General features: G+C 38.0%; 1 protein-coding gene across 6 annotated transcripts in view; it reads left to right on the top strand.

Moving 5' to 3' along the window:
• BMP2K (BMP2 inducible kinase) overlaps nucleotides 1–14,254 on the top strand; it is a 65,878-nt gene that overhangs the window by 18,098 nt on the left and 33,526 nt on the right. For all 6 annotated transcript variants that reach the window (XM_040586848.1, XM_040586877.1, XM_040586859.1 and 3 more), the window contains exons 2-7: nucleotides 6,773–6,891; nucleotides 7,977–8,082; nucleotides 9,809–9,951; nucleotides 10,243–10,364; nucleotides 11,375–11,456; nucleotides 12,109–12,241. In XM_040586848.1, coding sequence (XP_040442782.1) covers nucleotides 6,773–6,891; nucleotides 7,977–8,082; nucleotides 9,809–9,951; nucleotides 10,243–10,364; nucleotides 11,375–11,456; nucleotides 12,109–12,241 — 705 coding nt within the window. The remainder of the gene's footprint in view (nucleotides 1–6,772; nucleotides 6,892–7,976; nucleotides 8,083–9,808; nucleotides 9,952–10,242; nucleotides 10,365–11,374; nucleotides 11,457–12,108; nucleotides 12,242–14,254) is intronic.

The following is a 14,254-nucleotide window of genomic DNA, read 5'->3' on the forward strand; positions in this document are numbered from 1 at the left end:
ACAAGGTCTGTACTGCCTAGCAGAAGACAGTGCCTTTATGGAAAGAGAACTTCCTTTGCAGGAAGGAGGGAGTTTCTGATAATTAGAAGAGCTGCCCTGTAATTATCATAATAGGGTGCCAGTGAACGTACGGAGTTAAGGGCATTGTTGGTACACCACAAGAAGAGGAATTGAGCAGCAGGATGGAGGAGGGGGCTGCAGCACCGTAGCAGTGTATCGGGATCACAGAAGTACTCTGAGCTCCTGGAATGCACTGTGTTCATTATATACTATGTGAATGTGATCAAAACTGAGCTGCAAGAAACAGGTTTTGACATGAGTTCATCTGCAACTGTGGCAGAAAGGAGTTTACTCAAGATTTCTTGTAAAATAGCACATTGATGTGGTGCTTAACACTTTACTGAAAAAGGGCCTTTTGCACTGCTCTGTGTGGAAGTGTGTGTGGGTGTTAAGAGCTGTTCACGAGGTCATGCTTTTCTTGAGAAGGACTGCTTCTTTCCTGGTCTTCTTCAGTGTCCTATTCTTTTGGACACTGGCTTCTTTGGTGTCTTGGCACCTCGTAAAGCTACGGAGTCAGTTTTGGTGTTTGGTTGTACCACACACCCTCTCCCCATCCTGGCAAGGAGCGTGCACTTGAAACATTTAATGTGGCCTTACTGCTGTCCTTTTGTATGGACTTGCAAGAAGGTTTTTATTTCTTCATATTGCTTAGACCCTATTTGCAGGGCATTCATGCTACTACTTTGAGAGGGACTGGTCTTACTCTGTATTTTGAGTGGACGTGTAGTGCATAAAATGGTTTAATATGGTTTAAAATATAGTGTTCAGACAGCTATGCAATTTCAAGAGGTGTTTTAACTTCTGAGGGAGTCTCTGGCTCTGCAGGTCAGCCTGATTTTGGAAGCTGAGACATCTGAATGACTTTCACTTACAGAATTAACAGGTAACAGACATGTACAAAGTGATCCAGGCATCAAGTGATGCAGAATAAGATAGTGAAAGCCTTACTTAAAGGCAGAAGTTTATTCAGAATGCAGGTGAATACACCTAAATTATTGTTGTACCTTAGATTATCTGAAATGCAGAAAAAGCCAGGTCTGGTATTTGAAAGAAAATTAGTGTGTGGATGTATAGACATCTTGTAAAGGGGAAACAACAAAGATCAGCAGTGTATGTGTTGGTGGATGGGTCACTGTCAAATAATTTGCGCTTGAACCTGTTTATCCAGCTTTGCGGAGAGGGATGCCAGGCTGTCTCACTGGCCAGTCATGCAAAGCTGAGCCAAACTTGTGAACTGGCTTCAAATTAGAAATAAAACTGTTCTTTAGGTTATTCAGCTTTGTTATGAACAGCTTTACATAATGACTGTCAAGCTAGTTCTGTAACTGTGCTGTATATGGAGGCAGTCATGTTGACCTTATAGCCTCTTTTAGAGCTCACAGCTCTAAGGGTTAGTTTTCCTGTAAAAAATGTCCCTTTTTTACCTTGAGATTTTAGTTAGTTGTTGAGAAAGTTACTAAGTACCTAACTGTCCAGATTCTGTAGGTACATAAGAACAACTAGGATCTATTGCTGCTTACATGTATTCATTCATTTCAGGTTTCTGAAATGTACAGGAGAACTGAATGTAAGTACTGTATTGGAAAATATACTTTTTTATAATGAAACTTAAAAACTGAGTATTGTGTCTAAATGGAAATGGATGTTAAAGCTCTGCCACCCTCTGGAACAGCCAGGTTTTAATGTGTTTGTAGGGAAGCTTTTATACCTTGTTGGTTCTGTGAGAGTGCCTGTAGTAGCTACTGTTTGTGGTTCAGTGTTGACAGGTGTGGGTAGTGGTTACTGCATATCACTGTACAGATAAAATCCTTCTGCTCATGACGTTCTGTTCTGTTTGTTTGAGACTTGAGTATATAGTCAAGTAGCTCACCATTTGGAGGAACAACATTTGGTGCTTCTATGTGTTTTAATGGTATATTAAAAAAATCTTATTGTCTGTATATCTAAAGTATGTGTAACTTGGATCAGAATATCTTTGTTGATATTCTTTTAGTTTGTTTTCACAAAACTGTTGTCAGTTGTCTGAAAGACGGTAAAGGTACTGGAAGATTCTTCAGCCTTATTTTGTTTTACCTGGGTAAGTAAATAGGATATTTGGAATCCTGACAGCTTTTCCTGCTGGAGTTTCTGGAATGTAACATGGTAAAACATAAATAGAATGTTGAGGCTGGTGAAATTTTTCAACGCTGACCTTAAATATACATAGGAAAAAAACCAGACTAGAAAATGTTTGATGTAGGATTTTTTTAAAAAAAATAAACCAAAAAAACTTCCACAAAATACTGCTAGTTAGCTTGTTAATAAGAACCCAAAAGGGGATGGTTAAGATGAAAGAAGTGACTCTTCAAGGTAAGAAAGGTGTGATTTTCAGCTTGCTGAGCTTTGTAATGAGTTTATCTGTCAAGGCTTCAGGGTTTTGATTTTGCTGAATATTTATTGCTAAGACTTACATAACTGTAGATGCTGTAGAAGGGCTTTTAAGCAAGTATTTAAAGGAAAAGTAACTCGTGCAGTGTGACTGTCCTGTGTATAACTTAGATAAGTCAGGGATGAGTTTGAGGGAAGTAAGATTGTAAGACACTGAGCTACTATGAGTCTTCTGTGGTTTTACCCTGGACAGTAATTAAGCCCCGTACAGCTGCTTGGATCACTCCCCGCTGTGGGGTGGGGGAGAGAATCATAAGGGGAAAAGTGAGAAAACTTGGGTGTTGAGATAAAGATGGTTTAATAGGTAAAGTAAAAGCTGTGTGTGCAAGCAAAGGAAACTAGGGAATTCATTCACCACTTCCCATTGGCAGGCAGGTGTTCAGCCATCTCCAGGAAAGCAGGGCTCAGTCATGCATGACGGTTACTTGGGAAGACAAATGCAATCAGTTGGAGTGTGCCCCCCTTCCTTATTCCCCCAACTTTTACTGCTGAGCATAATGTCATCTGGTCTGGAATATCCCTTTGGTCATTTGGGCACCACTTTCCTGTGTACCACAGCTTGCTCTCTGGCAGGGGGGTGTGAGAGGTGGAAAAGGTCTTGACACCGTGTAAGCGCTGCTTGGCAACACCAGTGCTATCAGCACTATTTCCAGCACAAGTCCAAAACACAGCCCTGTACAAACTACTATGAAGACTTTCAACTCTATCCCAGCCAAAACCAGTACAAAGTCTCAGATCTGGGGAAGGGGATAGAGATAATTTGATTCTAACAGTACACAATGAAAAGTGCGTGTGTATTTTGAGGGGGAAAAATAGCATCCTGTTATCTCTGTGGCAAGGCCTGAGTGTCAGAGATGTGCCTGGGGTGTGAGGCCCACAGATGTGGCACCTCATTGGTTCACACTTAGCAGCAAGGCTGTGGGATGCTCTTGTAAAGCTGGGGGGGGGGGGGGGGGGGGGGGCAATACAGGCTGGCTAAATGCAGTGCTGCTGTCATCATGCAAAATGATACTTTTTTATATTTTGCTTATGAGTCTCTTCAGAGCTGCAGTCAGTCCCATATTCAGGTCTTGAGTGCTGACTGTGTTACTGGCCCGATGGTTTCTTTAGTCACTTTTTCTGTGGCCTCAATTTACATTTGAGTCTATTCTTGAGGAGTGGAACAAAAGAGGAAAAATGAGACTGTGGCGTATGCTCTTTGCCTCGTGGCCTTATGTACTGTTGTCTTGAATAGCGGCAATTTTTAGATGGTATCTAAAATTATTTACTGACAGGTAAGCTAAGGGGCTTGCTACACTGAAATACTGAAATGGCTAGTGTGGTGAGGGTCATGTCATTGTACAGTCAAACCTCTTGAGAGCCTGAACACAATACGGTTTACCAGGTTATTACATTTGGTCACTGCACCCTTTCTGTTGATTTTAAACAAAGGTGTTGTAAGTTTTGATGCTCTCATAAATAAGACCACCCAAAGTTACGTTGTGTTTTGATAGAAAGGCCTCAAAGTTGGCAAAGCTGTTGCTCATTGCCTGGTAGGTAAGGAATATATGGTAGTCAGTTAGTGCCTGCATAATTAGTTGGGCCAACCTGCAGCATGTTGTGGCATTTCTTGTCCATGGGAAGGCACTTGTGGGATGTTGTGGGAGAGTTGTGACTTGACGAGATCACAAATTTAAGAAGGCAACCAGGATTGTCATGGTGGGAGGTAAAGAATGGAAGTGTGTGGATAAGATGATGTGGAACTTCCTTGTCATCTATTTGTGTGCTGTAGCTTAGGAGTTTTGTTTTAAACTTTTTTAGATGGATTGTGTTATGGAAAACTGAGTGTATTTTCTGTCTTCACTGATATGAGATAATAGAAATTTTTTTCAGCTTCTGACAGTATTTGTGAAATGCCAGCTCCTGTGCCGACAGACATGTGGAAGTGTAGTTCTGTTCAGCTTGCAATCTTGAGCCTCTGGGCAAAGTAACTATGTGTTATTTCTGGTTGATTTCTGTATAGGACAAGGCCATGTTTGTACTTGCCTCCTCCCCTGATGGATAGCCATGTTTAATAAGAGTTTTCATTAATGTTTACAGCACTGATTATGGCTGGCTTCTGTGCTTTCAGTGAGAAGTTTAACATCAGAAATGGCTGAAAAAGTTGAAAGTTTAGTGGTTCAGGGTTTTGCTGGATAAAGATTCCTGAAACATTAGTGACTGTTAATTTCCCAGTAAATATTAATATACAGGTTTTGTTCAGAGTTGTGCCAGTTGGCTCTTTCATGAAAGGATTTTTATAGTGGTGATATTTACTAATGGAAAACGGTTCAAGGTCACATATCTATTTCTTGGCAAAATGGGGAATCGGTCTGCTTTTATGGCTCTTTCAGGGTTCAAGTATTGGTTACTATTGCCACCTAATGGCAAGAAGAGCAAATACTAAAGAGTATTTAGATTTTTCATTCCTTTGGACTGATTGTTTTATCCTAGTCATGCCTGTTCTGGTTACATGAAAACGATTGTCAGGGCAGCTTGAAATAGGGCATTTTGTTCTTGTCCTCCTGCTAGTTACAGAGAATTTTAAGGCTATGAAAGTGTCTCTTTAACAAAAGACAAGAAGTGGTTTTTGTCTTCTAATTGTTAGACTTTTGGGCTTTATCTGAGTATTGCTTTGTACTTTTGGTCAAGTATTGGTGCTTAAAAAGGTCTCTTTTTGTTAAGAAGCTAGTACAAAAAATCTTGCACGAATGAAGGTCTGCACATAGCTCTTACCATAATTCCCCAGGCTGGTGTTTGGGGAGCCCTATAGCATCATTTCAACCCCAGCTGGAGTTCGGTGTTGGAACTCAAGCGACATAAGAGCAGGTGTCCTGCTAATGTTTTGGTAAGGCCCTGTGTAAACCAGGTTAAGTATAATAATTCTGCAGAATTTAGATTATTTCATTGAAATTGGCAGTAGTTCTCTTTTAACAGCGTAGCATGTTGTTTGGCTAAATGAGCAGTTAAGTTAAATAATAGATACTTAATCTTCAAGAAAACTTTCTAATAAGACTTAGCTTCTTCAGTTATAAATTATGTACATGTTTGTTCAAGCACATGAGACTTAACAAATGAGGTGAATTGTACTTAATAAACACTGCTTGCAGATTATGTTGGGAAATGTGAAATGTGTGTATTTCAGTTGGCTGCCTGATTATCAGAGTAGTTAATCGTTTTGATTTACTTATTTCTGTCCTGATTGTATACCAGAGTTTTTGTACTAGTTGAAAGTTCCCATGGTAATAGTTGGCTTACCATCAGACAGCAGTCAATTAAGGAAAGTATGGATTTATATGAGCTCTTGTATGAGGCAGCTTTACTAAAACTGTGGGAAAGCTGTGCATGTGAACCTTAAGGTGATGGTAATGTAATCTGCTTGAGGGCCTTGAGCAGTAGTTCAGTTTAACAGAAGACAGATAAAACAGGAAAGTGTTGTTTTTCCCTGTGGTTTTCCTGAGCATTTGGAAGTATTTTCTGTGTAGGCAGTTTCACTTTGCTTCTGTGTGTAATTCCAGTCTGTGTGATTCTTTTCTACCAGTAAAGAGGAAAGGAAGAAACTCATACTGGCAAGCTGGAGGGTGGGTTTGAGTGTATGGCTTGCAGTTAATGCTGCTGTTGGACTAACAATGCTCCTGATGGAACTAGCTGTGGGGAAATGTTTAATTCTTAACTGTGTGTTTAATACAGGTTTAAATAAAAATGCTACTACGGAGTTGATTGCTTGTACTGTTTGATTGCAGGGAGGTTCAACCTGTCTTGAAGTTATGCGAAAAAGTTGCATGACTTCTTCAGTATCTCTCAAGACTGTCTATCTTCTTAATATTTTAATTTTTATGTTTTGAAATGTAGGTTTAGGGAATTTAATATTAACCTTTATGGAGTATTGGGGGATTTAGAAATCGTGAAGACCTGGAGAATGCCTTCACTTGGTTCAGGTTTCTGGATGACCCTGAAAGTACTTCAGGGTTGATACCTGAATACGTAGAATTTATAGTAGGCTTTATAAATTTATTTGAATGTGAAAATACTTTTCAGATAATTCTGTTAGATTTTGTATTAGAGATAGATGCTTCTGGTTTTGTCAGGAATTCTTCATCTATGTGAAATAGACTGAGGTGGCAAGTCTTTGTAATTTCTTAAGTGTTTGTTACTCCTTAATGACTGACACAGACTTTTTTTACTGATTTCTTAGATTGCAGTGATACTGACTAGAGGAATAACAAAACCTCAAGTAGCTTAATTTGATTGTAATTGTTTTTTCCAGGTGGTTTCTCAACTGTGTTTCTGGTACGTACCCATGGTGGGATACGTTGTGCGCTGAAACGAATGTGTGTTAATAATGTGCCAGATCTCAACATCTGCAAGAGAGAAATTACACTTATGGTAAGAAGCCCATTATTTGTAACTGGAGAATGTATTAATTTGTAATATACGTACACCAAATGCCTCTCCAATGACAATGACTTATAGACCACCTTTTCTCTTGACCTCGTGGTCCTGATTTTGCACTGCTAGTTTGGTATACTAATGCTGAGTTTAGGGTTGATGGATGATTAACTCCTAAGGCAATTATAAAAAAAGTGTATTTGATATCACAGCTGATCCGGCCAATAATATGGTTCCCAAGCGAAAGTAGTATCTTCCAGTTTTGCAGTAGTAACTTAAATTCTCAAGGCCTCTGTGTGCTCCAGCTCTGTTAGCTGAAGGATGCTGTTGCTGGCTTCTGTGGGTGTTGTCACCTTGAGATGGAATGGGCCTATACCTACTCCATACACTTCTAGCTTACACGCATTCTGATTGTAGCAGCACCTATCTAATTATCTGAATGAGGTACTTTTAATTTTAAATTATTTTATAGGCAGAAACTCTGTAGTACAGATTACAACACTTGTATAGTCAGATGTGAAATAAGCAATGCTTAATTCTGCATGTAAAATGGCTCTTAAAAGTTGTTTTAGTGTTTTTTTTTTTTTTCCCTTGGGAACACATTCAGTTGATTGTGTGTAATAACTTTGTAAAACTTGGTAATAGTTCAGACTACAACAGCTGTGGCTTTTTTTCCAGCTACATTTTCTAGTTAACTGTGAGAGACTGTTTTTCAGTTTAGTTTAGGATGGGCACAAGTAGCGTGATTCTTTCAAACCTGCAGCATGCCAAGGCTCTGGCTATTACTACTGCACAATGTTGTTTTAAAGGCAGAAATTCGATTGTGTTTGCACTTTTCAACAAAGAGCAGATAAATGTTCTTTTCTGAATAGTGATTGTGTTGTTTGATATGTCGCAGTCACTCTGATATTGCTGGCAGTGACGAGCTTATGTTCTGTTTCTGGCACTTTTCCAAGAGTAGTGGATGTGGGGCAGGGGCTAACTTATATTGAAGTCATAAATGGTTGACTGAAAACTTGTACTATCTTTCATTTGTTTTCTGTGCTGAAGTGTAATGTGCTTTTTTCCCCTCCCCCTCCCAGAAAGAGTTATCGGGGCACAAGAATATTGTGAGCTATTTGGATTGTGCTGTTAACTCTATAAGTGACAATGTTTGGGAAGTACTCATTCTTATGGAATACTGTCGAGGTAAGAGTCAGCTCTTGAGTTTTTTTTAGAGAAAATGGAGGGACAATGTTTGTGTTGATCACCTGGGCTTTTTACTTAAAATTGTTCCCTTAATATAAAAGCTTAACATATACACCTTGCAGCTGGAATTCAATCAGGTTTTTTGCTTACGTGTTTGCATTGTTACTTAGGTACTGAGCTCTCTAACACAAGGAAAATGTAAAAGTCAGTTTCACACAGGTTTGTAATTAAGTATAATTAGAAACAGAGAAATTACTTTTTTAAGTATAAAGTGAAATTGTTCGGTTCTGCTGTTTGTGCTAATCAATGTGGAGCTAGAACATAATTTAATAGGAAAAACTGGCAAGCTTTTCACTGCTGTTGTCCCTCTGCCATTTTTTTTAGATACGAGTAATAAATCTCCAGTACTGTTATCTGACAGGTGACTTGTTATAAACAAGCATAACATAGTTTTGATAACGCTGGCCAAAAAAATAATAAATAGTCCTGTGGTCTCACTTTATGATGTAACTTTGTTTCAAACAATATGTAAAGCCAGGTAGTTTCTAGATTATTTTTTTTCCCCACCTCACATACACACCGGAATAAACCTGCCATTGAGTTAAACTTCTGAAGTTTACCTAAAATTTAAGGTAACTAGGCATTGACCTGATAATGAGATGGTGGTTAACCCAGATAGGTGATGGTATTAGAATAAGTGCTACAAGTACAACATATTTTGAGGCTAGAAAGAAAAGCCAACGCCATTGTCCATAATGGTCGAAGAATACTTGCAGTTGAGGTTTACATTCGTTTTCTTTGCGGTAGAAGCAGTGAACATTACAGCTTGTGCAATCTGTACCATAAGGAGCCAAAGACAGTATTGATGTATGTTTTGTGGAAGGGAATAAGGAGATAACTTGAAAACCAATGGCCACATGTTTGGCCCTCTACCCTGCTTGTATGGGTGGATTTTTGTACCCTTGTGGGAGCTCAGCTCTGACATCCTGTTGGTAGCACTCTTTCTTTAATTGTAATGGTAAGTAGTCATGTGGATGTCAGATGATTTCATAGTGTTAGACTTCTGATTTTTCAAAGCATCCTTGTTTTGATGGAACACTCATGAAGGTCCTGCAGACACTGTGTCTTGCTTCATCCCTTGGTGTTACTTGAGCTTTGTGGTAGGAAGAGCCTAGTGAATCTGGTGAAATTCAAGAAACAGAAATAATGATTCCCAATCTTAGAAAGAAATCTGTGAAGACATTAAATTGATGCCTTTCTTGAAGGGTGGAGTCAGGGCTTTTTTTCCCTCCCCCTTTTTCCCCACTTTGTCTCCCAGAAAGAGGAAGAGAGAGGGCGTCTAGAGTATGAATTAAATGGAATTCATTTGGATGACAGAGTTTTGGCTATGGGTCTGAAAGCAAGAGACACTTCTGAGGTAACATCTTTGCGTGATGGACGCTTCTTTGTGTTTGTGACAACTTCATCCCAAATAGGTTTCAGTCCTAGGGACTTTTTTTTCCATTTGAGACAGTAATTTTTCTATCTAGGATGATATAAGAGTGTGCATTTGGAAAATCAGGCTTGTTTTATTTAAATACAGTGAATGTGGAAAACTTTCTTGCATCTTATTTGTGGACTTTTTGCATATAAAAAGTCTTTGCTTGTGTACATGATAGGAATTCCTTAAAAAAGCCCAACAAACAAAAACCAAACTAAACTAAAAATTTCCTTGTGGTTTCTTTAGCTGGGCAAGTTGTGAATCAGATGAATCAGCGTCTGCAGACAGGCTTTACAGAGTCAGAAGTAATGAGAATATTTTGTGATACCTGTGAAGCTGTTGCCCGGTTGCACCAGTGCAAAACGCCTATAGTTCACCGGGATCTAAAGGTATGAACTTAAAAATAAGGAAAATCTAGGTTAAAATCAATGATCTACTTAAGGACTGAGAATATAGCAGGTATTTCATTAAGACTGACTTCCTGTTAGGGAAGTACTTGGCTGTTGGTGGAACTGCAAACGGAGACTAAACTGGAAGACAGCACTTAATGCTAATGCCAAAGCTATCAACTGATATTTCTAACAACTTTCCTGTTTGTGTGTAAGAACAGTAGTAACATTTAACTTGGAAATTAATGCCATTATTTTCATCTAATTTCTGTGTGTTGATTTCCTTTCAAGGTGGAGAATATATTGTTAAATGATAGTGGGAACTATGTTCTCTGTGATTTCGGCAGTGCCACTAACAAATACCTTAATCCTCAAAAAGATGGTGTTAATGTGGTTGAAGAAGAAATTAAAAAGTAAGTTCACTTAAGTGTCCTGTCGTCATAAGCAATGATTGTGCTTCTAGGAATCTCAAGGTATTATTGTGCAGCGTGCACATATCTTACTACTTTTAATTGAACTTAATAGTTGAATTTGAACTAATGTTGCCATAAATACAGTAAAACAGTGGAATGATTTGGTAGCATAGACTACTTTGATTTATTCACAGATTGTTTTTGCAAAACAGACTCTTAAGAATAAAAGTGGGAAAAAAGCATGCTGTTTTGAAATTAAATTATTGAAAAATATATATTTGGCTACTGGCCATTTTAGAAGTTCAGTATTTTAAATTTGTGCTATTTTAATACAGCTAACAGTATGAGACAAAAAGAACTAATGTAAATAAGTATTGGAATGTATTTACGTAGTTTTATTTATAGAGCAAGGTCCTTGCTCATTCTGCTAACACTGATTAAAGGAATATTTAAACTTTTATTAAGGTACACTCTTGAAAAAATGTGTTAGTTTTGCCCCTTTGGGTGAACTACTGCAGAGGAATTAAATACAAGCTACTTGCTCTCATGTTATAACAGGGCTTTTTTTTTTCCCAGCTCTGAAAAAAGCACTTTGACTACCAGTTTGGTAATTAATGTTAGTTTTTTGAAGTCTGCATATTGAAACATACAGAATGCCACAGGGAATGCTTTTGTAGGACTCATACATGACATCTTTAAAATGAGGGGTAATTGCAGGATTTAAGTAGAGCGACTGTTGTAAAAGTACATGTACTGGGGAAATAACATTAAAAACAAATTGTAGCTGGCTGTAAGTATTTATTCTTGTGTATTATAATTCTATGTTGCTGCTCCAAATATTGTCTGTGATGCTGCAAATGCAATAAATTACTTCCATTGCATAAGACCATTCCAGGCACATATCTAAACTTTGGGTGTGAATGGTATATGCATGGCAGATGCAGGAGAGAATGCTTTCAGTTCTTAGGCACACTTTTCATCTATGTTCTCTTTGAATTATATACTGCTAGGTATACAACACTATCATACAGAGCTCCCGAAATGATCAATCTTTATGGAGGAAAACCAATTACTACCAAGGCAGATATCTGGGTAAGCAAAAAATTGGGTACTATGAAATACTGAACTAAATAGGAGGTGTGTGTGTGTGAAGTTTAAAAGCATCATTGACTAACTGAAAAGCTAATACCTTCATAGTGAAATCTATCGGGCAGCTATACAGTGCAGAATATAGTAGAGGTATCTTTGGAAGTGATATCTTCCATACATAAAATGAATGCTATGCGTGACGTTCATTTTTAGTTAAGGGGGGACATAATTTAGAATATTTTTCCCTTTTTTTCAGCTCAGGTTGCTACTTGATAGTCACCAGTGACTTCACATAGTAACCTGTTGGCAGCATAAGGAAAGGTGGTGTTATTGGGTGATGTACAGTGAAGTAAATAAAGACTAAATTTGGCAGAAACACTAGTGCTGTCTCTGGGTGATGTGACAACATGAATGCAGCTCTTGGGGTACACTGATTTTGATAGTTTGTTGCCTAACATAGGAGTGAAAGAAAGTCTTTTTAGAGTGGCTTTATATATCAGCTTGTCGCATCAACAGTGTGCTTAATCATGCAGCTTCTACGTAACAGTGTAAGCATCGGCTGTAGCTAGGATGCAGTTTGTTCCTTGCTGGTTCTGCTTTATTCTGTAAATGCTTACTCTTGTTCCTTTACAGTATCTGTATTTGTTTCTTACAGGCACTTGGCTGCTTGCTGTATAAACTTTGTTTCTTTTCACTTCCCTTTGGAGAAAGTCAAGTTGCTATTTGTGATGGAAGCTTTACCGTTCCAGACAACTCCCGATACTCTCATAGCATACACTGTTTGATAAGTAAGTATCTGGGCAGTGTGGCTATTCTTTTGCCTTGTAAATCAAATAAACCACAAAAGATATCACGCTAATGTAGGGGAGTGACTTGGATGGGTGGTACAGACAGGCTGGGCTCTGGAGTGACCAGTGGGAGTTGCTCCTGGATACCATCTGTCTCACAGCTCCTGTGCTTGTCCCTGAAAGGAGGCTGGCTTATCCGTTTGCTCAACAGAGGACTGAGCCACAGGGTATAGAACCGAAGTGACAGCCTAGAGAGGAATTTGAGAAATTTAGAGGAAACTTCTTTGAAATGGTGCTAAAAGTGAAACAGGTGAATGAAGTAAGAACAAGTTTTTTTTTTCCTGGACAGCTGACATATTTAAATCGGTTACTGTATTCCAGGCATTTAATGGATGAGTTGATAACTTCAGAATTAAACAGAATAAAACAGTACAGAGACCTGCCACATTAAATTGTACCTCTCAGTTCAGAAGAGCTTTATTGAGGTTAAGAGAACTTTTTAGTTTCTTGGGAGGCATCTATTATTTTTTTTCCTTAGGTGGCCATAAACCACAAAGGGATAAGGGGAATGAAAAAAGTAGTTCTTAATTTATTAATTGTATCTTTTTTCTCTTAAGTGTGTGTTTTCTGTGGAATGTCAGACCATTAATTGTATTTTCTATCCTAGTTGTACAGTTGTGCTTAGATGAATTTGAAGTGCAAGTTCAGTGTAGAAACGTAAATGTACTGACATGAATTGGGCTGGGGAAAACTTTGTGGTAGTTTCATGGTTTATAATGGAACAAAAATCTGAAAAAGTGTTGGACATCAACCTTGGCAAAAGTTTGAAAGCACAAAGTGTATGAAGGAAAATTTTGGACAAGAACAAGCTCCAAGGCTAGTGATTGACCTGTTATCCAGGTACAGAAATACAGGATCTAATTTTTACAGTAGTAATGAATCTTTTCAGTTGTCTTTGTCAGCTTTGAGCAGGTTAACTTGAAAGAGTGAGTCTGACAGAATATGATAAATTCAAAAAGTTTGAGAAGGAGCTCTTATAATTTATTTCAAAGTTAAGAATGTGGTGACCACATAGTTTATGCTTATATATAAAAGGAAATGCCAAATTGAAAACCGCTTTTTTGAGCACATATTCATAATGGAGAAATAGCAGTTAACATGGTAACCATTTACCTTCTGCAAATACTTAATAACTGACAGAATGAGATCAGTTTTCCAGTGATTTAAATACTTTTCTCTGCACCACAGTGCTACTTTTAGAAGACTACAGGTTTTAATCCTGTCTCCTTCTAAGTATGAATGCTGTTTTATTAAAATTCAGTGAAGTGCTATGCTAAGATGAGCATTACTGGGATGTAATATATGTGGGTGAGGAAGAATCTCATAGTGTAAACTTCCCTTCTTCCTATTTGGAATGGAAGCCAAAAAAAGCTGCAGTTGGTCGTAAAAGGTATTTCAGGAACTTCTGGCTTCATTGTGGCTCTTCTACAAGGTGGGGGGTGGGGAGTTGCAAGCTGAATGTTCTCTACCTCATAAATCTAATATTTCAGAATCAAGTGGCAAGAGTCACTTCATAAATGTTCTGCTTCCACTTAATAGTGCTGTCACTGCAAGTTTAAATCTGTTGTATTTTGTAAAATCCATTAAAAATAAAACTTGCTGTGAATTACATTGGGCATGAAATAATGGCTTTGAGTAAAATTGTAAGATCTGTCTAAGATGATACTAACGTTTTTACAAAAAAGTTACTTCAATTTTTTTTTACAAAATCTTGTTTAAGGCTGGCTGTACTACTGAACAGTTTTGGAAATGTAGCTCATGTTCCTCATCAAAACTGAGAACTTAAATTTTTGTAGGTGATTCATTTTCTTTGTAGCTGAACATATTTTTAGAGGCTTAGCTTGCTTAGAAAATACCTTTCACTGTGTATTTAGGTTCTCCAGTCATTTAGGCAAGACTTTCTCATTATGTACTCTGTATCATATTGTAAATGATATAAAGTAACTTCTGTTT

This window comes from Falco naumanni, chromosome 1, assembly GCF_017639655.2.
Source record: "Falco naumanni isolate bFalNau1 chromosome 1, bFalNau1.pat, whole genome shotgun sequence".
Classification (NCBI taxonomy): domain Eukaryota; kingdom Metazoa; phylum Chordata; class Aves; order Falconiformes; family Falconidae; genus Falco; species Falco naumanni.